Source organism: Pyrus communis, chromosome 16 (assembly GCF_041283825.1).
Source record: "Pyrus communis isolate YQ-2024b chromosome 16, ASM4128382v1, whole genome shotgun sequence".
NCBI classification, from domain to species: domain Eukaryota; kingdom Viridiplantae; phylum Streptophyta; class Magnoliopsida; order Rosales; family Rosaceae; genus Pyrus; species Pyrus communis.
The window spans coordinates 27,390,126-27,416,845 of record NC_142580.1 but is presented as its reverse complement, the minus strand read 5'-3'; the positions used below and the strand labels follow the sequence as shown (position 1 = coordinate 27,416,845).

At 35.5% G+C, this 26,720-nt stretch overlaps 2 protein-coding genes and 2 long non-coding RNA genes across 4 annotated transcripts; 2 read left to right on the top strand and 2 right to left on the bottom strand.

Annotated features, from left to right (window-relative positions):
• Positions 1-4,376: 4,376 nt before the first annotated feature.
• On the bottom strand, positions 4,377-25,512 carry LOC148690223 (uncharacterized). Its single transcript, XR_015958005.1, has 2 exons — positions 25,222-25,512; positions 4,377-4,811 (listed from the first exon to the last, which is right to left on the bottom strand). It is a non-coding gene; the product is annotated as an uncharacterized LOC148690223 (long non-coding RNA).
• On the top strand, positions 7,447-13,105 carry LOC148690226 (uncharacterized). The gene is made up of 11 exons (XM_088687981.1): positions 7,447-7,461; positions 7,676-7,725; positions 7,958-8,125; positions 8,726-8,851; positions 8,963-9,154; positions 9,263-10,113; positions 10,838-10,941; positions 11,662-11,707; positions 12,309-12,437; positions 12,534-12,602; positions 12,983-13,105. The coding sequence occupies exons 6-11, from the start codon at positions 10,008-10,010 to the stop codon at positions 12,994-12,996; spliced, it is 468 nt and encodes a 155-aa protein (XP_088544107.1). The 5' UTR covers positions 7,447-7,461; positions 7,676-7,725; positions 7,958-8,125; positions 8,726-8,851; positions 8,963-9,154; positions 9,263-10,007; the 3' UTR covers positions 12,997-13,105.
• LOC148690225 (replication protein A 70 kDa DNA-binding subunit B-like) lies at positions 22,184-23,851 on the top strand. The gene is made up of 7 exons (XM_088687831.1): positions 22,184-22,253; positions 22,350-22,449; positions 22,547-22,671; positions 22,744-22,825; positions 22,910-23,042; positions 23,396-23,553; positions 23,674-23,851. Exons 1-7 carry the CDS (start codon positions 22,184-22,186, stop codon positions 23,849-23,851), a joined length of 846 nt encoding a protein of 281 aa, XP_088543957.1.
• Positions 24,075-24,825, bottom strand: LOC148690224 (uncharacterized). Its single transcript, XR_015958032.1, has 3 exons — positions 24,621-24,825; positions 24,442-24,523; positions 24,075-24,324 (listed from the first exon to the last, which is right to left on the bottom strand). It is a non-coding gene; the product is annotated as an uncharacterized LOC148690224 (long non-coding RNA).
• Positions 25,513-26,720: the final 1,208 nt, after the last annotated feature.

The window sequence follows — 26,720 nt, the reverse complement described above, 5'->3', positions numbered from 1 at the left end:
TACATTTTTTATCAATATTTTAATTTTTTTTTATTAATTTTATAACGTGGTTGACGTCACCATAACTTCAGCCTTGCATCAGCTCACCCTAGGCTTTGGATTCCCACCTCCCCTCTCACTTGGGCCTTCCTTGAGCCCAATAGCCCGCATGGGCTGGAGCAAGGAAGGGAGGCTATTGGGTGTTTTGGGTCGCCTGTCCATCGGGCTAAAGCTTCCAGTGGAATTGCTCTAAAAAGAATTGGACCCTTTTCAGATACTCTTTGTAAGGATCATAGAAATCAAATCAACGTAGCCGTTCACTGCACATCTACAACAACAAATCATTTAAAATTTTGATTGTATCTCATGGCATAATAATTTATGACCGTAAAATGTGTAGTAAGCGATTATAATGACTTGATCTCTAGGATCCTCCCAACGAAGATTTAGTGGGATCCAAATCCGTAAAAAGTGGGAAAAAGAAAAGTCGCAGGCTAAAAACGTGGATACAATTTGAGCTAGTGGGGAAAACTCCTGACTCTGCATTTATCTGCCTTTATCTGCCTTAAACAAGCCAATCATGTCTTGCTTTTTCACTTTTATTTTTTCTGATTTATCTGTGGACCGCAGATTCAGACGCCACGCGTTCTTCCATTTCCAACTCATTCGTTTTATGGCAGGCCGACTATATCGTACATGACAGCGATGTACACAAAATTACATTCTTAGTCCTTATAATTTGCTTCATTTTCTTTCAATTGAAGATTATAGTGGTGGCGCTGTGAATTGGTTTTGGAGGAGTTGTGGGGGCTGCAGCATGGTGTTAGGGGTGGTGGGATCGTTAGTGGTGGCATGGTGATGGTGGTGGCGACATGGTGTTAGGGGTGGGGATTGGTGGTGATGGTGACCACCGTGTCAATGCAGTGATAATAGAGTGGTGGTGGTGACTATCATGTCAACATAACTAATCGTCACTACTGTCACCATGCACCTCCATACCCTTTGCAGCTCGAGTCACTAAATATGTTATCAGCGCCAACAAATCACAATTGAATTGAAGGCGAGAAAAATGCATTTGAAGGCAAAGAAATGTAAGATATAATGGTCAAGTGGTCTACCCCCTACAAAACGATGATGTACGTGTCGCACATGGACATGGATGATGGACCACACGTTTGGTTTCTCTTGTAATATCCACATCCACACCCTGACTCCAAACAAGGGCTAAAGCGTAGGCCCCTGCGTACACAATTGCAACATAAGTGATCGTCATGTATTCAAATGAAACGTATTCGTTTTGTTAGATAGTGTGTCATTAGGGCAGGAAAAAACCTCTTCGTAAGTGTGAGAACAACTTACATGACAAATGTATAATGCCATGTGACATCTCGTGCTAATGAAACTAAGGATATGTGAACAAAAACTTGCAAATATTTTATTTTATTGACATAGAACGTTAGCATAGTAGTGTACTCATTCCAATTAAGTCCTTTGTAAGCAATGGCGAAGCTAGGAATTGTCAGGTGGAGGGGCAGAAGTTTGTGAGTCTTGGAGCTTTGTGCTTTGATTTTTCAAGTGTGAAGTACCCTTGTTGGACTAAGTGGAATCTTACGTGGACATTTGAACTTACTTCGTATTTGGTCTCCTTTCTTGCCATAATCTTATGGTATTCCTCACCACAAATGTGTGAGTTCAAGCATAATAGAATTTAGAATTAAAACAAAAAAACTTATGAAAAATAATGTTAAAGAGATCCACTCGCTCAAAAGCGAGTCCTAACGACTCACTTGACACTTGTAGTCCTTTGCTTCTTACCATTAACATTGTAGTTTTGGGCACACAAGAACTTTAAAAATATGTTAACTATCTGTATGCCTCTTCCTCCCTCATCCTCTCCACTACCCGAATTAGGAAGAACTCAGAAGCCAGAGAAAGAGACTTTAAACTACCATTCACAACCTCACTTCCTTACCCAGATGCTTTTATCTTTCTTGACCATCTCATTTTATATATTTTTTTTTGTTAGAAATTCTACAACTAAAATGGAATGTTAACTGTTAAAACTACAAAACAGAGTCTTAGCTACAAAATTTGTAGAAGTTGGTCCTCCCATGGCAACCCATCCCTCATTCAATATCTCCTTACATGTAGTTGTGTGTACACTAGGGACGAGTTGTTCCCTACTATTTAGTTTTTTTAATTTATTCTTTTTGAAACAAAACGACGTAGTTTGCCCATTTTCATTTAAATTTTTTGTTTTTTTTTTCTCAGCCAAAAGGATGTTGTTTGGTCTAGGTTTTTTGAATAAAAAATAAAAAATTAGAACGTAGCAGTGCCGCTGCAGAAAACCAACATAGCACCTGAGCACCAGATCAGCAAGACCAAAGAAGAGAGGCAAAATCTTGAGTTGGAGGAAGGATCTCCGGCGAACAGAGGGGCGCACCCCGCCCCCGCCCCCCCCCCAGGCCGCCCGCCCATATGGCTTTGCCAGTGTCTATAAGTAGCCCTAACTGACCGCTAAGTTGTCCGCCTAGAAATCTCTTCCCTTCCCTCCTCCCATAACTGATTTTTAAGAGGGTAGAAGGCTCGCGATATAATGAGAGGTTGAAAGTTGAAATTTGATAAACAATACCCGGACTGGTGCCTTCTTTTCTAATATTTCTCTTTGGGGTTGTTTGTCAAGGTTTTATTTTAGCAACCAACTTTCAAATTATAAAGGGTTTTTATTTTAACGCGATATTTTAAACTAAGTTTTTATTTTAACGCAATATTTTAAACTACTGTAATATGTGAAAAAGAGATTCGAAGTTCAACTTCAAAGTTCATAGTACTTGTCTCAAAAAACTACGCTTAAGTTGTTTTCTTGTTGGTCTGGCTCTAAGGGAGCCTGGAGAGGCATTTTCCCTGGGCCCAGGCCTTTAAGAGAAAATAGAGACCCTAACCCATGCCTTTTTTTTCCCTATTTAAAAAAGAAAAGAGAAGTCATTGTCCTTTTATTCCTTTGCATTTCTGCAGAGGCCCAAACATTTCTACCCAACTACCAAATTAAAAAGGCCTAACATTTTTTTAGGTAATAAAAGGCCCACCATTTTAACTTGAACCCAATTACTCAAATTATATTGTATTGTAACTATGGGCACCTACATGTATCTCATCTATTATTTGGTTTGAGTTGATGGCCCTATACATTCACAAATTGTCAGAAGTGGCTTGGTGGAGAAAACACGTCCCACTTGTTTTCAATTATATAAAGGAACACCATAGCTCACAAAGAAGACACAAGCAGAAGAAAACAAACACGGAAGGAGGAAAACAGAGAAGAGAAAAGAAAGGCTATAGTGAACATGAGAAAATAGTTAGTTATCTTTGTACTCCTATAATTTATGATAATGAGAGTAACAACTATTGTTGTCCCGAGAATATAGGCACATTTGCCAAACCTCGTAAATATTGTCTTATTTACTTTATATTTCACTACACACATATTGTCAATTCACAATACGTTATCAGCACAACAAGCTCTTGTGTGAGTAAAAAGCACAATGCCTTGAATCTGGTGAAGCCGCACCTACCTTTCACCTCTAACGGCTAGAATCTCACAGATAAGAAAACCTTTTCATTTTGTTCTCATACCTCAGTATGACTAATTTGGTTAAAGCAAATATATATATTGTTGTATAACTGTATATCATTATTTGCAAAGCAAAAAGGGTACAAACTTGAAATTCGCAAATTATCCGACAGTTGTGTTACGAGTGTTGAAACTCAACTTCCTATGCTCAAGCAAAAACTTTTATGATAGTTGAAACTCAACTTCCTATGCTCAAGCAAACACTTTTCCATCATAAAAGTTGTTCCTTATCCTCTCTCTCATAACATATCATCCTAGAAAACATCCAACGATGAATTCATTCCAGATCTTAGAAATACTTATAGACCTAAAAATCCGCATAAACACAATTGAAAAGCACTAAGAAAGCCCAAAGAAAAAAGCGATGGAAGAGATGACTATAGGAAAACATGAATTATATGTTGACAAACATTCATCAAATAAATATAAAAATTCGTTACATTTGACTATATGTGACACATTTTCAGCATCAATAGTTGCATCACCTATGCAGAATCACATATAGTTTAGGTGACGAATTTCAAAACCGTCGCATATTTTCGGCAAATGTGACACCACATATGTCACCTAATACCTGTATGTGTGACAGATTAGGCACCTATTTCAAATGCAATGGTTGAGGATAAGTGACGCTAATAACGTCACCTATTCCCTTCATATGTGGCACAACTTATGTCACATGTCAAAACCAAATACTTATTAGGAACAATATGTGGCAAACTAATTACCATATATTCCCTATTTCGTAATCTAAAATTACAATTAATTACAAATATAAGGAATACTTCATTAATCAACAATTGAAGTACAGTCCAGCACATACACCAAGTGTATGTCCCAAAAGCTAACATAAATATCCCGACTTTTGAGGTGCTAACAAAAGAGGTCTACCATGTGCTTGTTTGAAACTAACAACAAAAGACATAATATAATAAGTCGTACATCCATATTATGGTCTTCCAATTTAACATAGGTATTGTTGTCTTCTGAAACATCATCATCGATACCTCTAAAGTTGCTAGACTCGCGCCCCTGACTTGTAGTCACAAAAACCTTCAATTGTGATGTTAGAACTTCGTTCTCCTTTGTCAAATCCAATCGCACTCTCAACTTTTCACTCTCCTTTTGCAATTAGAGGAAACCAATTGACAGAAGCTTAATCTAATCTCTAACTCCTCATCTTCTTTTTCTTCACCTTATCCTTATATGATAAAATAAAAACACATGAGCACATCACACGAAAACAAAAACAACTATATTCAATAAAAGAAGTTGCAACATTCATAATTCAGTGCCTCCAGCATTGTCAATTAACAAAGTTGCAATAAAACATGCAGTTATTGTTGTGTGTTTATCCTGACAATATCAGGCACATTGGTGCACTGAGAAAGAAATACCTAGCTCTAGACTAGCAAGGTAGCTTTACAAACTTGTAGTCATATAATAACTCATGCAAAGTGGTCTCTAACTTAAATAGGGAAGAATTGTATAGAATACATACAAAAAGGATTCTCTATACACCAAAATAAGGCGATTCCGACTAAAAATTCAGGTTTATCCATGACTTCAACACAGTATTGAGTTGCACATTTTGACATCTGTTAAAGAGTTTGACATATCAAACTTTCGAATAAGCCTAAATTGTTCAGATAGATTCATTAAATTATTCACAAAAAAGAAAAAAAAAAATTCATTAAATTGCAAACGCCCATTAACAAGCCTTCAAACTGCAGATAACTCTAGAGTTTTTGTATGATCTAAACAGAGAGAAAGCACATACACACACATTACACACAAACACACTACACACACATACATAGATTACACACACACACACAAACACAGACAGATTACACCACTATTCTGGGGCCATCGCCCTGCTTAATGCCTAGACGTTTGAAAATTAAGAAAGGGTGCACAGACCTGCTGAAGCGCCCACTTAGCACACATGGACCCGCCTAAGAAACCGCCTAGATCACAACTCACTTAGACAAAAAATAGATAACTTTCGTATTGCATTTTATTTTTTTTAACAAATTATAAGAGACTTGTTGAATACTTAAAATATATATGATGAAATGATATATATTTTAAGTATAAGTAGATACTTATTTACACGAAATATAATAGATTTACTTAAATCCACTTAGTTTACCTAAACGCTAGACCCTTTCCCGTTAGCCGACTATTGCTTAGTATTTTTTAGAACCTTGGATTACACACACTCTACAAATTACACACGCATACATGGACCCGCATGCACGCACACACACACAGACACTTGCACACGCACTTGCGCACGCGCGTACTCGCACATCGACACACGCGCATGCACAGAAATTACACATACAGATACACATTACACACACACATATTACACATACACTCACACACACACAGAGATGCACATACACACAGTACACACAAATACAGAGATATCATTCAACCCCCAATTAATTTACACTACATCATAAAGAAAACATCGAAACCTTATGCACAATTATCTATTCTAAAACTAAGGAGCAATTGATTGTTCATTGGGCTACAGTCAATTGTTTGCCCCTCGATTTCACGCTATTTACAACAAAAACCATCAGATCTGGGCTGGGTTGGGAAGGTAATTCCCAAAAGTTAAGGGGTAATTGTGTCCGTAGGATTGAGCCGAATTTCACTTTATTTACAAAATTGCCACCGCCTTTTCTTTTCCCTCTTTATCTCTCCCTACTCTCTCGATAACCATACATCAAATCCCCCGTTCTTCCCTTTTCTCACTCTGTAACCCTAGCACCGTTTCTCTCTCATTTCTCTCAAATTCGAGAGACTTCTCTCTCCATTTCTCTCAACCTAGCCCTAGCGCTGCTCACCCCATTCCTCTTCATCATCTCAGTTAAATCCGTCGAACAATCATCGATGCACCTCCACACGAACCCATATCGAATTTTCCTCCTGCCCACGATGTGTGGGAGCGGCCTGTCTTCAAATCGTGGTGAAACAAATTTTATCGAACTCAGGTAGATTTTATAATAGTTGTATTTGAGTTTTTATTTTCGATTTTTGTTACTTTGGACCAAACCCTAACCGTTCGGGGAGAGAGACGGAAAATGGACGGGAGGGTTGACGTGTTGGAGGGAGAGGATCACCGGGAATTTTGGCTCGGGGGCTGGTGGGTGTGGCTGTAGGTGATGCATCCGTCAGTGGGTCGTTGGGGGAGGAGAGGAGGGGTACAGAGGGACTGACAGGTTGAAGAGAGATGGGAGCTAGGGGTTTCGACTGGGTGGGAGAGAGATTTAGGGATTTTGTTGAATTTTTTAGACAAGGATGGAGAGAGAGAGAGAGAGAGAGAGAGAGAGAAGCATGGTTTCAACTGAGTGGGAGAGATATTTAGAGATTTTTTTCCCACTTTTTGAGAGACGATGGACAGGGAGAGAGAGAGAGAGAGAGAGAGAGAAAGAGAGAGAGAGAGAGAGCATGCCGTGCATTTTTTGGGGTTAACGGGTTACCCCACGGGGTTGGTGAGGAGAGGATGTCTGGGGGAGATATGGGAGAGAGTGGGTTTTCATTTTTGTCCTCTGATTCAACAGGTAAAACACTGTTCAGAAATCATTGTTTATTGTTTGGTTTCCCATTTGCTTTGTTAAAACTGTGATTGACATTTTTTTGTTTCAATAAAATTGTAATGGATGTTTATAGGCTGTTTAGTTGGGCGTTTGGAAGATTGGTCTGTTTAGTGCACTGTTTCGTACACTGTTAGAGTCAGGTTCGTGTCCTTATTACTTAGGGGGTTGCACTGTGCTCATTTCTGTGTTTCTTCACGCTTAGCTGCTGTTTTCTTCTCAACAAATCGAATTGAGGTTCGTTTTCTGCTTTACATCCTTTGAATATCCCTCTGTTGCTAGATTGTTTCTCCATATGCTTTGTTGCTTCTGTATTTGTGTGATAAGGAAGTTAGAAGGTTGTTTTACTTATTGTTTTGCTCCTCTGTTGATGGATTTTTTTTTTGCAATTCTTGGTTGCTTATGTATTTCTGTGATAAAGTTTTAAACTTTATTCTTGACATGTATGTAGATCAAACACAAGTCTTGACAATTGGTTGTAGGAAGCCCTCTATGCTCAAGGTAAACAATTTCATTTCCCTTTTTTTTTTAATTTTTGAATTACAAGAAAAGTTTGAATTTGAGGTTCGGATTCGAAGATTACTGCTTCTTATAGTTTTAATTTTATTTTCCAGTCCAAGAAAATGTAGAATTTGGAGATTTTCTGATTTGATTTGATCCCTCTTGAAGGTCTGAGTCTGTGTTGAAGCTTACGATTTTCTGGTCATGATACATATTTTTATGCATTATTTAGTCAGGATGTCAAGCTTTTGGCCTGTACTTTCGGAAACCACTGGTGCAGTAAAGGAAGTCGGGGGGGGGGGGGGGGGCAACTTTAAGGAAAAATTACGGGAGCTTGGAGGTCTTGATGCTGTATTTGAGGTGACCATGGATTGCCATTCCAATATGGAGATGTGAACCTGTATGTTTGTTTGATCTCACTTTGTGTTTCATTAAATGTTAAAAGAATACCAAGGGACCGTAATGCTTTAAATACTTATGAAAGATATTTACTTCACTATGCTACTTCAACAATAATTTCTTGGTTCACTCTGTAAATAATAAATTTCTGTGAAAAAATAATGCATGTGATGGTAAAGAACCAAAATGATGGCGTGCAGCCTTAGTTGTATCTAGATTCACAAGGTTCTTCTGTTCTGTAACCTATATATTTCTTCAGTTTATGAGCAACACTGACTACACTTTGGTTGTTTTATGGTAACAAATGGGCAGTTATCTATTTGCCTTTGGATAGCGTCATCTTCCTTATTGTTCGTTGTAGTTCCTGATTTTCTTCTTGGAGTAACATGAGTGGTTTTGCATGCTAACAATATCACATTGATTTGTTTTCTTTACTTATTATGTGCATATCACACGCATTGAGTGATAACCAAAATTTCTTAGACATAATATAACTTTTTCATTTATATACTTACCTTTTTCATTTGAATCCTGGGGTCTATATGGTACTCAATTGTTATTGGGGAAATTGGCTTACTAAGCACCATAAATTAATATGCAGGGTTGGCTAAAAGATAGCTCACATTCTATTTGGGAAAATGAAAACGGCATGGTGCGGAGCCTGGTTCTGCTTTTGAAATGTTTGAAGATCATGGAAAATGCCATATTCCTAAGTAAAGAGAATCAGGTATTTAAATGTGGTTTAGCCCCCCTCTCTATCCCTCCCTCCTCAGTCCGCTGGTCTGCTTTCTCTCTCTCTCTCACGCTTTTCTTCTCCTTTTTTGACTTTACAATGAAGTGATTGAGCTTAAGGGCAGCATCCGAGTTTTCTGCAGATGTATACCTTTAAATCAAACTGAAATTTCAAGCGGATCTGGTTTCGTTGTTGAATTCGAATCCTCCCTAGATAACGAGCTGCAGGTCATTTGTTATGATTCCTCGAAAAAGTAGTTCAAGTTTGACCATGTCTTTAGACCTGAGGACAACGAAGGTAGTTGAGAACGCATACCGATTTTGTAATTGCACTGTCTAATACTCCACAGTTGATTTTGTTACGATGGATAACAATGCTCAGTTTTTTTGTTGTTGATATTTTCAGCCTATGGTCTGATTGACGTTGGTGTGAGTGTGCTCGATAGCAACCAATTTTGGGTGAGAACCATCAAACTCTAATCCTAATTTTTTCCTCTTGAATTTAAGAGTGAAATTGGTGCATCTATACCCTTTATGTTGTGAACCATGCAAATTAAGTGTTTTTGGAGGTATTGTATGTATTTTCTCGGAAGTTCAGAAAGGGTGTTCCGTCGGTCTCCATAAGAGTGGATTGAGGGCAGTTTGCAGAGTGACAGAGGTGGGTGTAGGGTTTCTCTCCCCTTCCTCTTCTTCTTCTCCGTCAAAACCCTAATATTCCCAATCCAATTATCTATTCTAAAACTAGGGAGCAATTGACTGTTCATTGGGCTACAGTCAAGAAAATGCCACTCGATTTCACTCTATTTACAAAAATGCCAGCCAAATTAGGCTGGATTGGGAGGGTAATTCTCAAAAGTTCAGAGGGTGATTTTGTCCGTATGGTTTAGCACGGAACCACTCGATTTCATGCTATTTACAACAATACCAGGCAGATGGGGCTGGGTTGGGAGGGTAATTTTGTCCGTTTGGTTTGGCACGGATTGCTGGGTTAGAAGCGTGCGCTCTCCTCCCATCTCTCACTCTTCCTCACTCGCTCCTACTCAAACCCTAGCAGCCACAACACCATCTCTGGAATAGCATCGGCTCCTGCTTCCTAAAACCAAAACCACACAAACTGCCCTCCATTTCTGTAATTCGAGAGCTTCGGTGAGATGAAGGAGAGGAGCAGGGAGATGGGCTCGAGTCCGCCAACGGCGGAAGAGATCTTCAGGGATTATTGTGCTCTGAGAACCGACGCCGTCCACTCTTTAACTAACGGTACTTCGATCTCTCTCTCTCTCTATTCTCCCTTTTGCGTGTCGGATGAGTGGCTGGATTTCGAAAGCTAAGTTCCATTTTTTATTGGATTCATTACTGTTAGCATAGATTGTCATCATTTCAGCCCTTTTGCTGTGAATTATTTCCGGATTTTGTTGCACTGTTAGGTCAAGTTGTGGGGGTTCCTTTATTTATTTTGTTTTCTGTCATTTTCTCTCATTTTGGGGATGCATCTCTCTGTTCTGTGTATTGTTCTTTGTTTTAAGGTCAGTTTTCTTCTTCTTTTCTTTTTTTTGTTTTTTTGGGTTTTTTTTTGTGGGCTTTCAGTGAGTTGATATTTTCATTTCCATTTTGCTGTGAATTTTCTTCAATTTGATCGAACATCTCGATACGAACAGTTGATTTTCAATTTATCTTTAATTTTCTAGAGGCCTGTTGGTTGCATGTACAAGAAATACTTTTATATTATGTTTCAATTTCAAAGTTGTTTGATATATGACCTTTAGTTTGTATTCTTATATGGAATTGTGCAAGGTTGCCACTCTTTGCCCCCTTTCGATTGTGATGGAGTTTATTGTTTTGTTCTTTCTTATTGTAAATGTCATTTTGTTTGTAAAGTTTAGTTTATAAACTGTACTTCTATTTACTCTTTGAATTTATTTTTTTGTTTATGTTGTCGTTTCTTGATTTTAGTTTCTGTGGATTTATATGGTTCTCATTACAGAAAGTATTGTCATTGGACAAAAACTCTTACAAGCAAGCTGCAAATCTGTTCAAAGAAACCAAGATCTGTTAATATCAAATACGTCAGCCATTGGCAATGCAATAGTATGTATTATTATTTCTCCATTCTATAGTCATATTAATAATGTTTATGATGAAATCAGGTTTGAGGTGATCTTTTAGAATCCTTTTGCTGGAACACTTGCTTTAATCTGGATTTGGTCTAACTTAAATGCATTTCTATGTACTGCTTGAAGAAGCAAAACAATTCTGGTTTGCTTTTGTTTTGTACTCGGGGTGTAAAGATAATTCTCTTCTAAGCAAGCTCGCTTATCTTTGAACTCTTTAACTGATTTGTGCCTGCAACAAGATTTTTTTCGGACTTTCTGCAGTGTATTTAACAGTATTAGGTCTCTGTCCTGCATGTCACTAGGTTTACTCATTTTTCAGTTCACATTGATCACGGATTTATAGTTGATTGCATTTCATTTTGACTTCTTTAAAAGCGGTTTTCATTAGCATGTCTGACATGATAAAATCGTGTCTTTTGGATTAATTCAAACAAAGTAAACATTTCATTCGTATTTGTGATCGTTGTTAATATTATAGTTACATGTCTACGAAAAAGGATTTCTTTTAATGAATAATCTGTTATTACCCTAAACAAGTTAACTTTGCTTAGAGTTTGCTGCTTAGTAAGTTATGTTCCTAGGTAACATGCTTCTGAAATTAGGATTTGAACCTTCTGCTCCTCTGCTTTTTGATTTGTATATATGTCAAATTTCTCTCAATTGCTAATGGATTTATTTTCTTTTGAAATTTCAGAAAGTTGGGTCGTGGGAGGAAGAAGCTGGTTCGTTGCCATTTTTAGGTATATAATCATGTGCCCTGATAGCATATTCAAAGCCTATTTAGTTATATGGATTTTTTATTTATCTTTCTAAAACTTTTGTGCCTAGATTTTAAATATGTGATTGGTAATTTCTTAGCATGATAATTATCAAGCATATGATCGTTATTCATGAATACAAAACAATCCAAAACCTTCATTCACAAATCACAAGTATACGATGAGCTATTTAGAAGTTCGACATTTTCGTCATCCAATTCAATACCATTTGGGATACTATGCTAGAATTCTATTACAGGTCCAGTTAAGAGATGTGAAGCATGAAGAATATCTCTTTAGGAAGTGTTAGCTAATCCGGTTAATTGGTCAACAAAATTAGCCATTTTCGTCATCTAGATTGGATAACCTAGGAAGAATGTTAGAATGATTGATCATATTCGTTAGCCCTAATCATGTCACGAGTACTGTCTATTTGTATTTCAATCAGTTTAACTCCCCTTTTAACCCTTGAATAAGGCATTACCAGTTTCTGGATTGATTCTACATTTTAGTCTGTTTTTATGCCTAATACTGTTTGTTATTCTTAAATTTTCCATTTTGTAGTTGTATAAGTTTTCCATAGGCTTCGATCATCTCCCCAATAAACCCAGAGCCTCATTTTCTCCTGCTAAGCAAAAGAAAATCAAGGAGGCCTGCAACTTCGTATGCAGTCCGCCACTGCAAATCAGTCTGGAAACTGGAAAATTCAAAGGTAAAACACACCAATATCTTTGATTTTGGTCTCTACTGCACAGTTTGACAGACAAATGATAAACCTAACACATGCATGCTCTGATTTCCTTGGTAGGTCATATTTTTCACTTTCTGGATGTGCAAAGTTTGGATAGTACACATCACCGGGCCAAACCTTTCTCAGGTAAGGAATTACATCGCGTTTGTTGAAAATATTTGCTTCCTTTCCTCTGATGTATGTGTATGCATGATGTATGTGTGTGATTTTAGATTGTAATGTATCACAAATTTGTGGCATGAAAATTGATATTTGTAGACTTACCCTTTATTTTTTGGCTGTGATGGGGGAAAGGAAAATAAAATTTCAAAGATTGATACTTTTATGTGATTTCTTGGCTCTTTTTTTTCATATGATTTTCATTGTATGTGTGCCAGTGTATGTCTCTTCTTGAAAAATGCATGTTGAAAATGGGAGAATTTTGGACATTGACATGTTTAGAAGTCAGGTTTTCTGAATGAAGATACTCTTATGATTTGTTTGTAATTTGTTTTGCAAATGGGTAGGAATGTCATTCTAAAAGGATATTGGCAGGAGGGGGTGGAATGTCATTCTAAAATATATGTAATTCAATTCTCTCATTTTCTATAGCAGAATTGCAGATTTCTAAATCGAAAAGGAAAAATAAACAATATAGCAGCATGTAAAAGGGAAGCACAGGTAAAGGTTTCTGATGTCAGTTGGCTGTTTCTTTTTAGTGTTTTCAATTTGTTCCTTTTATTCTGTCTGCAATTTTTAATCTGTGGTTATGCATCAATTTCTCTGCTTCTTCTTTATAAATCTTGCAGGTCAGGACAACACGCTTATCGGGGCAATGTTGGGATGTTTAGGCTTGGGTGGAGACATGGACTTTTGGAAGAGGTGAATTAGCTTAGCTCTCTGTCATTAGCTTTATCTGTTCTATGCATCTCTACAATCTTACAATGCTCCTTTATTAAATTGCAAGATGTTGGGACCCGTTACTGGAATACAAGATTTGGAACAAAAGTGGTTGGCAATGCTAGAGTCGAAAGCAAGTGTGAAATTCACATTGAAAATGACAGGTGAGAATGCTAATGATATTCTAAAAAAATGTTGGGCTTCCTGATGAGATCTCTAGCCGAATTCAAGAGGCTAATTTAGTGATTTGGAGTTAATTTTGTGAATTTATTGAATGAAGTTATTTATTTTTAGCTTATCTTGCGTTTGCTTTGGTTTTAGGAGAGGGTTGCGCATGATCTGTAGGTTCAATCAACCTCGCTGTTTTCGTTAGAATCACAATTAAAGGTCAGTTTTTCCGACATTTTTTTTTCTTTTTGCTGCATGTTTATGTATGGTTGGTCTATGAGATTTTGTTTTTAGTCACTGTTGATTTGCAGTTTATGTCTCCCTTTAGCTACATATTGACACATGTTTATTCTCAGCATTTTTTTGTTAGGGTAAGTGGTTTGGTGGTTTGGTGAGTTCTATATTATTATATAATCTTTGGGGCTATTTTAAGTAAAAATGAAATGTTAACATTGATATAGCATACGGCACACTGAATTCACACTCCTGTATTCGGTCTTCATGTTTCCATTGCAACACTCTGCATTTCCTAACCAACGAATTTTTTGATAAAGACGTTAAAGCAATTACATGCTCTATCAAGTATGATTGATAAGCTAGGAAGAATGTTAGAATGATTGATCAACGACATTAGCCATTTCTGTCATTTAGATTGGATAAGCTAAGAAGAATGTTAGAATGATTGATCATATTCGTTAGCCCTATGTTTTTTTATTGCATAATGATGGAATTGATGCGTCATTTAGTCATAGTAATTGATGTAATAAGTACGTATCAACTGTTTCACTCATCTATCACTCTCTTCATTTAGGTAAAATGTATCTTATTCATGCAGTTCACAGAGAGTCAGACAGAGAGAGAAAGAGAGAGAGAGAGAGGCAGAGAGAGAGAGATGCCAAGGGGAAGACAGCAGGGAGAGGTATGGCTGTTGTCTGCAGTTTCATTTGCTGTCCTTCAAGGAGGGTTTCGGGGGGATGGACTGTGACAGAGAGCGGAGAAATTAAGCTCTCACAGAGAGCGGAAAAAACGGAGAGACAGAGAGACAGACAGAGAGAGAAAGAGAGAGAGAGAGACAGAGAGAGAGAGATGCCGAGGGGAAGACAGCAGGGAGAGGTATGGCTGTTGTCTGCAGTTTCATTTGCTGTCCTTCAAGGAGGGTTTCGGGGGGATGGACTGTGACAGAGAGCCGAAGAGAGAGAGAGAGAGAGAGAGAGAGATGACGATGGAAAGAGAACGAAGAGGAAAGGGGAAGCCTATGCTCTGTTGTACCTTCAGATAAGTCACTTCTTGCTTTTGATTTTGGACTCAAATAATATTTTATTATTTCTTGCATTTATATCTGCTTGCATGATCAGATGAGTCACCTTGCCCTTTTGATTTTGTACTCAAATCTTAATATTTTATTATTTCTTACATAAGCCTATGCTCTGTTGTACCTTCAGATGAGTCACTTCTTGCTTTTGATTTTGGACTCAAATAATATTTTATTATTTCTTGCATTTATATCTGCTTGCATGATCAGATGAGTCACCTTGCCCTTTTGATTTTGTACTCAAATCTCAATATTTTATTATTTCTTACATTTATATCTGCTTGCATAGTCACTTTGTCCTTTTGAATTTGTGCTCAAATCTTAATATTTTATTATTTCTTGCATATATATCTGCTTGCAGGTTCGGTTTGTCATTTTGATTTCGTACTCAAATATTTATATTTTATTATTACTTGCATTTATATCTGCTTGCATGTTGTGATTGAGAGGCCAGAATTAATTTACAAATCTTTCTGCACTGTTTGGTTGGTTAGGTAGCATGCTTTTGTCTTTTTTTTAATCGATTTGGGGATTTTCTGCCCCTCTATTTATTCATTTGCTCTCAGTTTTGTTTCTCAAGTTCCTGTGTTTTTCTGTTAACTGTTCAAAGGTCCATTTTTTTCCGTTTTGTAGTTTAAATTTTGTCTATTATTCTGTCTGGCCTACCATTTCAATTCCAATGCTCTTAAATTGTATGCATCTGTGTCTCTGTGTGTGCATATGAGGTTGTGCATCGACTTCTCTGCTGCCTAATTTTAATGCAATTTTTTTTATTTCAATTGTTTCAAGACGAGAAAACTCATTATTCTCTTATTTTTATGGATTGCAGGAAACGTCCTGCTGACTTGGGATTTCAGGTTTCATTTGCTAACCGTAACTTTTTAATGTTGTGAAACAATTACTGTTTGTACGTTCATTTGTTGTGTTGTTGTATTGAATATTTTTGTATTGTTCTACAAAATGTTTTTCATTCCGTCTTTGTTTTTGGACAACAAAGTGATTAATTACGAGTCTTTGTAGATTAATCTGTGTTTCATTTCCCCTGTCTGTCTATCTTTTACCGATTGGTTTTAGATATGTATATGTGTGACTGTTTTGAGAAGGGTATTATGTTGCAGTGTATGTTTTGCATATTCCACTTTGGTTTGACAATTAAAAAAAAGAGGTCACATATGTTATTAGGCAGTTTAGATGTCAAAAATTGTTTCCATACCAAACTTGAGCCGTAAATATGTGTTACCCGCTGCTTAGTATTTATATATAGAGTTGCTTAGTATTTGTATATAACACCAGAACACATTAGCTGCTACAAGTTGCAAACGACTAAAAAATGACAATTCAAAACTCCAACGAATTATCGTGCCTATTCGATAATGACACGGAGTTTCTCGCAATAAGGTGCAGACCCCATTCTGTTCACATAGGTAGAGAAACCAGCACCAACAAAAAACTTAAATTCAACAACGTCAAATACATGTTCAGTAATGGCTGTCACTCCTCGGTTTCTTCAATTTTCTTTTAGGCTTGGCTGTAGACTCCTTAAAATTGCTTTTGCAAAATTTTAACGCATTTACATTACAAGCTAAAGTGAATTTTTTCAAATCGGAGTAATGAGCAGAATTAAGAAGTTCTGTCAAACTTTCTTGGGATATTCGATTGGATCTGCAACTTTAACCGTTGGAAGAAGGTTGGGATGTTGTTCCTTTGGCTCATAGCCACCGTAGTGGTCTTTTGGTTTTTAAATATGTACGGATGGGTGGGATTTTAATTTTAAAAAAGGGTCATGTAGGCCATTTTTGTTGGGTCATAAATCCAATGATGTAAATAATTAACTTTTTATCCTTTTAAGAATTAAGTGTTGTTACTACTTATTTGGCCACCTTTTTATCTTTAATTAAATTTACATTAATGCAAATTTTTTCTAATCAATTTCATTACACACACACACACACATCTGCTGCCTGCTGCGGTTCATGCATGCAAGACATGCTATTTGGATCATGGATCCACCCGTTTTGCATTTTTATATTTTGCTAATAAATATTCAAAATGTTAAAAACCCAAAGACTTCCGTAGAACGTAGAGTTCGCTTAGAGTTACAGTAGGTTAACTCATTGAGTTTAGGGGGTGAGTTCAGAAAAAAAAAAAAAAAAACAAACAAACAAATACCGAAATAAATTGAACCAAATTTTATTCATTTGGTTCGGTTTTAGAAGTTCACAAGTTGAACTAAACCGAACCAAACCGAATTCTAAACCGACTTAAACGAATTTTCTGATACGTAAAGAAAAACTGATATTCGACTGTGGGCATGCGCAGTTAACTTTGGGATTTGTTATTGATTATTACCAACTGCTCAGGATTAAATTAATTTGACATAACTTTGCTTGACTATTGCACGGTATGAAATGGATTCTATGTTAATTTCCCATTGCATGCGATCGTTAAAATTATTTGATGTTAATGCCGTATGTGACCGTGCATTATAATTATTTGACGTCAGTGCCTTACATTTGAGCAAGGCGTTTGCCCCGATTAATTTATTTGGTTGTCCATGTAAGCATGGCTTATACAATTATTAGTGTCGTTTTTTTATTAAATTGTTTTATCATTTTGGGTGATAGGAATATGTATGCATCTCGCCTCCCTTTGAAGTATCTTTATTTCTCAATTCTTCTAGGCGGAGGACAATAGTCCATAAACTCTTTTTCTAATTATGCTATATATGGACTCTATTATTAATCGAATTTTTTCTCATGTGCATAATAGCTCACATGCATGGTAATAAAAACAAATGTCATTGCATAAATATTTTTGCCTTTGCATACGTTGCTTTTCTTCAACTTTGGCTTTGACGATCGTAAAACCTAAAAAAACTGGCCTTATTCCTGATGCCTAATTTGACATACATGACAACCGGAGGGATGAATGAGAGAACGAAAGGGACTCATCCTTCTTTAAGTGCTTCAATAATTGCTATTGATAACTGGTCTCTCTCAACGAACTACAAATTATTTAGAAAAAAAAAATTTCGTAATTTACATACTTAATAAAATGAGTATAAATAATCTTATAACAAACACAAATTGGTTATTCAAACAGATTTATAAATATTTCTATTCATGTATTCTTTACTTATAAAAAAATAATTAATGTATTTTCTTTGTTGTTTCAGATTTTTTAGAATTTAAACAATGTTGCTCAAGTCTACAAAATTTTATCTTTTTAAAAACATTTATTGACATTATATTTAATTTTTGATTCAGAGAAAAAAAAATGGTGAAAGAGATCGATCGAAAAGAACAACAAATTCTAGGAGGCGTTTTGGTAAAAGATTTAAGAAGATTGGTAAAAGCTCGAAAAGAAGAACAGCTTCGAGGGACAAAATTGTTTTATTCAGAGACTGCTCCAGGACCCAGCACATCAAGAGCACAAAAAATAGAAAAAACAAGAATGGGTTTACGTGTTTATGGAAAAGGTGTCAATCGAAACAAGTTGGTCGTCCACACTATGTATTCACCTACAAATCGTAGTAATCCACCAAAAGAAAATGTTCAAAAAAACTGTTTTGGGTTGTACAATTGGATTTGCAAGTTTAAACGTCCGAAGAAGATTGGGATGCTCCTTCTTTGGTTCATCTCCACTGTAGTGGTTTTCTGGATTTTAAAAAATATGTAAGGATCAACTAGATTTTCAATTTTGAAAAAGGTTGTGTGAACCTTTTTTGTTGTCTGATAAGTATAACGATGTAAACAATGAAATAGTTTTTTGAATTGTGTATATGTAAGGATGGTTGACGTCTTAGTGTAATGGAGAATTGTGTATATGTAATTCCCAAAACGTTTTGCAAATGAAACTACTTTTGAATCTGATGGTTTTGTCACATACAAACGTAGGGAAATGGAGAATTGTTTTGTTGTTAAAAATGGAGTCAAGCTTAATAATGCATTTGTTGTCCCTTATAATCGTGAATTATTATTAAAGTATCAAGCTCATATAAATATTGAATCGTGTTGCCAATCAATGCTTATTAAATATCTTTTCAAGTATATAACCAAGGGTGTTGATAGAGCTAGAGCTGTTTTTGAAGATCAAGAGTTTAATGAGATTCTAGCTTATCTAAATTGCAGATATTTATGTCCTTATGAAGCAGTTTGGAGATTGTTACAATTTCATATTCATTTTAGAGAACCAGCTGTTCAAAGATTATGTGTGCATCTACCCTCTGACCAAAATGTTGTCTTTAAAGACAATGATAGTTTAAACTATGTTGTTAACCAACCTGATCTTCAAAACACAATGTTAACAAAATGGTTTGAAATGAATACTCAAGATCCTAATGCACGCCAGTTGTCTTATGTTGAATTTCCTTCGAAATATGTTTGGAATAGTGAGAATAAAGAGTGGACTCGAAGGAAAAATGGTAAATCTCTAGGTAGAGTTGCATATGTTCACCCTGCTGCCGGTGAATTATACTATTTGAGATTATTGCTTAATTATCAAAAAGGTGGCTTTTGTTTTGATGATTTAAGAACAATTAGAGGTGTTCTTCAACCCACATTTCAGGCTGCGTGCAACTCGCTTGGCCTATTAGGAGATGACAAGGAGTGGAACAATGCAATGTTAGAAGCGATGGTTACCGCATCATCGCATCAATTGCGACAATTGTTTGTTACATTAGTTTTGTTTTGTGATGTTGCTGATCCAGCAACTTTGTTTGAGGCACATTGGAAAATGATGTGTGATGACATCTCGATAAAGATGATTAATGCTTTTGGCTTGCAAGATATGTCTAAGTATGAGGATGAACTTAAAAATTCTCTTTTGTATGAGTTAGAAAAGTTGTTTGTTGCTTCAAATAGTTCTCTATCTAAGCATCATCTCCCAATTCCAAGCAAAGATGTCATAGATAGACTTAAGAATAGAAGTTTAAGAGAGGAGTTAAACTACGACACTGAATCATTGAAAGAGCAACATTCACAGTTGGTTGCATAATTGAATAGAGAACAAAAAATAGTTTATGATAGTGTCATAAAGGTAGTTGATCATAATAAGCCTGGTATGTTTTTTGTTCATGGACATGGTGGGACTGGTAAAACTTTTTTGTGGACTACTATCATAGCTAAGATTAGATCAGAAAACCATATTGTTTTGGCAGTAGCTTCATCTGGAATTGCCTCCCTTTTGCTTCCTGGAGGAAGAACTGCACACTCTCGATTTAAAATCCCTATTAGCATTACAGATTGTTCACTTTGTGAAATAAAAAAAGGAACTCATCTAGCACAATTAATTAGTGATGCAGCTCTTATTGTTTGGGATGAAGCACCAATGAATCATAAACAATGTTTTGAAACTTTAGATAGATCTCTTCGTGATGTTCTCAAAGGTTCAAAACCAGGTTTTGACGATTTGCCATTTGGAGGAAAGCCAATTCTCTTTGGAGGTGATTTTAGACAAATTTTACCTATTGTCCCAAATGGAACTAAGGCTGACATTGTTGAAGCTTCGTTGACAAGCTCTTATCTTTGGCCTTCTTTAACCATTTTTTTTCTCAAAGAAAACATGAGACTTTCAAAAAAAGGTTTGAATGAAAAGGAAAAACAAGAGTTGGCTGATTTTGCTAATTGGATATTACAAATTGGAAACGGTAGTGTCACTAATTCTATATTGTCAACTGATGAAGAAAATTCTTGGGTTGAAATATCAAAAGACTTTCTCATTGATTTTGAAGACAATCCCATTGAAAACATGGTTTCAGCAGTGTACACAGATTTTCAAAGAAATTTTCATGATGTGTCATATTTGAAAGAAAGAGCTATTGTTACACCGCGAAACGACACAGTGACTGAAATAAATGATTTTATGTTAACTATGGTGCCTGGTGAAAATCGCACATATCTTAGTTTTGATTCTGTGTCTTCTTCAACAGAAAATGTTGAAAATCTTGATATACTATACCCATTAGAATTTTTGAACCAACTTGACTTACCTGGTTTGCCACACCACAAGCTAGCATTAAAAGTCGGTATGCCAATAATGTTGCTTAGGAATTTAAATCAAAGTTCTGGATTGTGTAATGGCACAAGATTGGTGATGATGCAATTAACTGATAGAATTGTGGAAGCAAAGATCATAACGGGTAGCAACATTGGTGAAAGAGTTTACATTCCAAGAATCATTACTGAGTCATCACAAAATAAATATCCGTTTACTTTGCGAAGAAGACAATTTCCTCTCAGAATTTACTATGCAATGACAATTAATAAGAGTCAAGGACAATCTTTGAAGATTGTTGGGCTATTTCTATCTCAAACAGTTTTTTCTCATGGACAGCTCTACGTTGCATTATCTAGGGTCACCTCAAAAAAGGGTCTTAAAATTGTGATTGCTCATGATTGTGATATGCCTTACGGATACACAAAGAACATTGTTTATAAAGATGTTTTGAATCGTTTACATGAAGGTGTGTTGGTTTGTGTTTATCCATTCATTTTTCTTTTTCTCTTTTTACCTATTTTTTTGAATTCTAATGTATTCTTTGTTTCATCTGTGTGTTGTATGATTTTAAAGTTTTTATTTGCTTTTAAATTTACTTTGTATAGATTGATGGAGCATATGCCAATTCGTCTTTTGTTACCATACAACCCAATAAGCAAACTACAAGTTAGGATATGCAGAATTTGGGTGACAAAAAATATTGGAGCTGATCGTCAACCTGCAAGTTTGGACTGTGTCTTTGTTGACAAAGAGGTTAAATCTTTACACTTTTTTTTCATTATTAAATAGGTACAAATTTATATATGTCGAAATGCATTTATCATACAATTAGTATTAATTCAATTTTTCCTTCTCATTTATTCACATTCCATTTGGTTTTGTATTACAATTTCAATCTTTACTGCATATGAGAAAATATTTAAAATCTACATCATTTTATGCATATTTTTGTATAAATGTCAATCTTTAAATTTTCAAATCTATAAAATAGTAACTTTGTTACTTTGTATGATTTGCTTTTATGCATATGTTACTCTATGCTATAGCCATACAAAACATGCTTTATACATTATTTGATATGTGATTTAATGCATTTTTTGCTCATTTAAAAACTAATCGATCTAATTTTGTTTTTCCCATCCAAAAGGGACATGCAATTCAGGCAACCATGAAACCCTGGGACATCCAATTCTTTTTGGAGCATCTAAAAGTTGGGATCGTGTATGAAATAGATAAATTTCGTGTTATCCGCAACAGAACGTCAAGCAAAATTGTCCCTCACGATGCTATGCTTGAGTTAAACAAAAACACTAGCATAGTCCCTGTTGAGAAACCAAATCAAGTGATAGCAATGCATTGGTTTAATTTGATTGAATTTGATAACCTTGACCAAAAAGTTGATAAAGATGTACACCTCACAGGTAAATCGTCTAATTTTGACGATTGTCGCTATTCTAAAATCATTGTTCTTAGTTTTTAACTTAATAAGCTGGTTCTTATAACTGTATCGTATGTAGATGTTTTTGGTTATCTAATGGCTTTACAACCAATTGAAAACATCACTGTGCAAAATATTAGACTTGAAAAAAAGCGAGACCTCCAACTTCAAAATACTAGGTAAACCATACTTCTCTTAAACTATAATTACATGTTTATACATATATACCCATATAAAAATTACATAAATAGTTTTGACTCCATTTTGCAATTGTAGAGGTGAACAAGTTACAGTTACCCTGTGGGCAGAAACTGCAACAAACTTTCAAGAAGATGCATTAAAATCGCTTTCACCTCCTGTCTTCATTGTTTTGACTTCACTCAAAGTGAAGAAATATAAAGGTTATATCTTAACAAAATCTAAATGTTATCGCTTTTCTTTTGTATTTATAATTGTTTTCTTTGTATTTATAGGAAAACCTGTTCTGGGAACCACAGGCTCAACGGTTTGTATTTTCAATCCTGATATCCCACTACTTTCAGAATATGAACAAAAGTGAGTGCACAAATCTTATTTAATATTTATTTTCATTTTTAATTTTATAGTCTATATTCTTGGACCTAAAAATTTGAAACTCAGGTTTGAATACCTCAAAACACCCATTGAAACTCTACCAACTTCTGCTGAAAAGTATGGGAAAAGTACTACTATCGTTGATTCAGAACAAAAGACAATTGCAGAATTGCTTCTTCTTGATCCGACATTAAACAAGGTCAATCCACCATCACTAAATTATCTCATATTTTGTCAATTGTATTATGCAACTACTTTGCAATTGATTGGTTGTTGTAATTTGGAAATCACATTGTTTCTTAGTCTATACTGTGTTGTGTATACAAAGTGTCATGTTGTTTGTTTGTTTCTTCATTTATAAGATTCAACACAAAAAATTAAACAATTTATATTTTGTGATTCAATATACATTTTCCAAATGTCATTTCATGACCAAAATCTGTATTCTACTTTATATTTTGTGTGTAAATGCATTTTATAGGGTGCAAATGTCATGTTTGTGATTTTGTTCTCAAAATGTCATTTGTATTTGAAAATTTTATATCATACCAGAATACAAGTTTCATGTGTCAAGCAACAATTGTCGATTACGATCTGACAAATGGATGGTGGTACAAGTCGTGCCCGTATTGCCACAAAAGTGTGAGAAATACAAATGGAACCTTTCAATGCTTTGAGCATGGGCTGCTCAAAAAAATGCCTGAACCATGGTAATTTCCTAATTTCTTCTTTCTACGTTGTTTACATCTCTTTGCAATCAAAATTTTGTTTTTATTACAAATTTTTTAAACTGCAAAACACATCTCATGACATCTTTATCTCTTATTTAGGTTTAAGATGAATTTTATTGTGGATGATGCCACAAATCAACTCAACTTTTTAGTGATTGGAAGGACTGCTGAAAAACTTTTAGGTATTTCTTGCCACTCTTTGGTCATAGAAGAAGGCTATGATGACTCTTCTGTCTTGCCACCACAGCTCCAAAAATTGGTTCACAGCACAAAATAATTCCTGCTCCGATTTGGAAATCAAAACAATGAGTTTGGCAACACCGACTTTGTTGTTCATGGAATAATTGAGGAACAAACATCAGTTGAACCAAAACTTAGTTCAATTGTACCACGTACACCTGCTAAGAACATTGGAAAACAAGTTATTGATGCAACAACCCCTCTCCCTTTTACTACCCTTGAATCCCAGACTTAACAAATCCAATCAGCTGCAACAAACAAGGGTGTAAAAAGAACACTATTTGTTGAAAATGAACCTTCAAAAGCTCACAGGTTAATTTTTCCTTTTCAAGTAATGTTGCTATTTCATTAAACAAAAACATCATGTATGCACTTTATAATGCTCATTTCCATATTTTTTAAATTTGACATGTATTCACAGCAAACATGATGAGGGGAGCCAACCACTGTCTACTAATTCAACCAGAATCTCAGCAGAATTCTCTAACTTGGTTGTCCCAAAAGTTGAACCTACAGACAAAAGTCCGATCAGTGCTTTAAGAAGTAGATCACAGGCAAAGAAAATCAAAGACAGGTATAATGACATATTGTTTACAATAATCTATGCCAACTTGGACAATTACTTACTTTTTTGTTCTATTTTGTTGCTCAGTATTGGAGATGTTCATTCGCCAAAGAAATGAACTATGGAAGACATCGTGATGGACTACTGCAAATGATCAAACATATATATTTTTTGCTCATCCCACTAACATGGACATATACTTTTTGCGAATTCGACTACTAAAGTCAACTAATGTACATACCATAAAAACATGTTTATTATGTTTTGCAACTGTTGGAATGATACAAACCCCTGCAGAACATGTATTTTGTCATGTTGTATGAACAAACAAAATATGTGTAAAGTGCATGGTACTTCAGTCTCTAATGCAAAGACACTATATTTCGTCCTTGCAACTATTGTCAACGTAAACTTTCATTCAAGTAATTTTGATTGCATACTGACTCTCAATATTGACTTAATACATAAGCAATGTAAATGAAATTACTTTTTCTATAGATCAATTCACGCATATCTTGCTTTTTCTTTCATTTGGAGCTAATTGTATAAATATGTGGTTTTGTAAACGTTACTCATGTTAAACATACGTTCTCTAACTTGCTACATTTATGAATGCAATTATATTACTAAAGCATTTTCAATCAATTTTCTATGAATATTATTCATCATCTAAAAACCCGCAGCAAAGCGCGGGCATTCATCCTAGTTGAATCTAAAGTCCAATTTCCAGATCAACAACAGTTTCCAGTAAACCCCCAATTCCGATCCTAATTTGAATCTAAAAATTAAAAATCAAAACCTTAATTTTATAACATGCAAATAAACTCAAGAGATTCACTTACCATTTATTACTGGAGTGGTGGCGATTGCGACTGGAGGAAGGAGATGACACGACTAGAGGAAAGAACGACGTGACTAGTTTTTTTCTAGGATTTCAAACTTTCGATCGACTTCGGCTTTGAGACTGAGAAGTGAGAAGACTAGAGAAGAGAGCGATGGTGAGAGAATGATGGTTGGTGAGAAAGATTGGAAAGGAGGTGGAGGGTAGGAGAGGGACTTCGTTGTCTGAATGAGAAGTGAGAGAGGAGAGTGATATTGACAGAGAGATCCATGAGAGCAGAGCAAATGACTTATAAGATTTGGGTGTTTTTTGTAAATTTCTTTTATTTTTTTCTGCCTTTAGACTATCTCTAACCTCGCTTAAAAATCAAATTTTTTACTCTAAAAAATTTAGTTTTTAGTTTTTAACCCAGAAATAACTTTTCTACTTCAACTCTTCTAGTCTAAAATTTTAGCCCGGGATTATTAAAAAATAAACTTAGGCTAATTTTTTTTTCTTAAATTAACTTTAAAAAAAAATTATGTAGACTATCGTAAATTAATTTTATGAACATTTTAATCTGAAAATATGTAAATTTCCATTGCTTTGTCACCCTATGCAAAAAAAATACATTAAAACTATTAGTTGCAAAATAATATTATGTACATGGCAAATAAAATATCAAGAAAAAAACTCACAATTTCTGTGGCGCTCCTTCCACTAGCCATGCCAACCACGGCTCTCTCCAAGCTTCCCTTTCATAAAGTACATGCTTTGTTGATAGTCTTCCACCGATCGTAAACACCACCACCAACCCTCCCGCCGCCGTTGCAGTTTTCATGAAACTTTTCAATGATTTTATCCCACAAAACCTTTTTATTTTGATTTGTCCAAACTGCACCATCTTTGCTAACAGAAACTCATGCCAACCATAAAACAACATCTTCCTCACAGGTCCAATTACGACCTCTAATATGCTCTCTTGCGATGTTAAACAATTTGGAAATGGAAAGAAATGGTAGAAAGAAAAATTGGAAGAATTGTATGAGAAATTTGAGTTTTGTGTGGATATTTGAATAAATACATAGGTATTTATAGAGTTTTTCGGTGAATTTTGAGTTAAATAATTATTTTTAATTATTTTAGCAGTTGGATTTAAATTTAGGCCGTTAAATCTTTTTTTTGTTACCATTAGATTTGATTATATTCGATTTCAGCCGTTAGATTCAATGTATTTTAAAATAACATTTTTCAAAAAAAACAAAATTTGAATATGGACTGTTGGATCAACCAACAGTCCAAAAATGCTAGCCATTGGATGCAGAAAAGAGCCTTTGGGCTCTGGGTTGTGGCCGACAGTGACCTTGACAATGGGCCCCCCTGTCGGGCGCTGAAGGCTCACATGCCGCGTGGGGCAAGTGGGTGAGTGAACGGGCCGAGAGTGGGGTAATTTTGGGCGAGTCCACGCATTTGTCGGCTAAATCTTGGGTGGTATTTGGCCTTGGTTTGGGATTTGGCTTT

Bases quoted from the DNA above. Each gene is read 5' to 3' on its own strand.
- LOC148690226 (XM_088687981.1), top strand. From the start codon at position 10,008: ATGAAGGAGAGGAGCAGGGAGATGGGCTCGAGTCCGCCAACGGCGGAA. The intron at 10,942-11,661 runs GTATGTATTATT...TTGAAATTTCAG, and splicing joins CAGCCATTGGCAATGCAATA to AAAGTTGGGTCGTGGGAGGA. The intron at 11,708-12,308 runs GTATATAATCAT...AGTTTTCCATAG, and splicing joins TGGTTCGTTGCCATTTTTAG to GCTTCGATCATCTCCCCAAT.
- LOC148690225 (XM_088687831.1), top strand. From the start codon at position 22,184: ATGCATTGGTTTAATTTGATTGAATTTGATAACCTTGACCAAAAAGTT. The intron at 22,672-22,743 runs GTTATATCTTAA...TTGTATTTATAG, and splicing joins CAAAGTGAAGAAATATAAAG to GAAAACCTGTTCTGGGAACC. The intron at 22,826-22,909 runs GTGAGTGCACAA...TTTGAAACTCAG, and splicing joins CTTTCAGAATATGAACAAAA to GTTTGAATACCTCAAAACAC.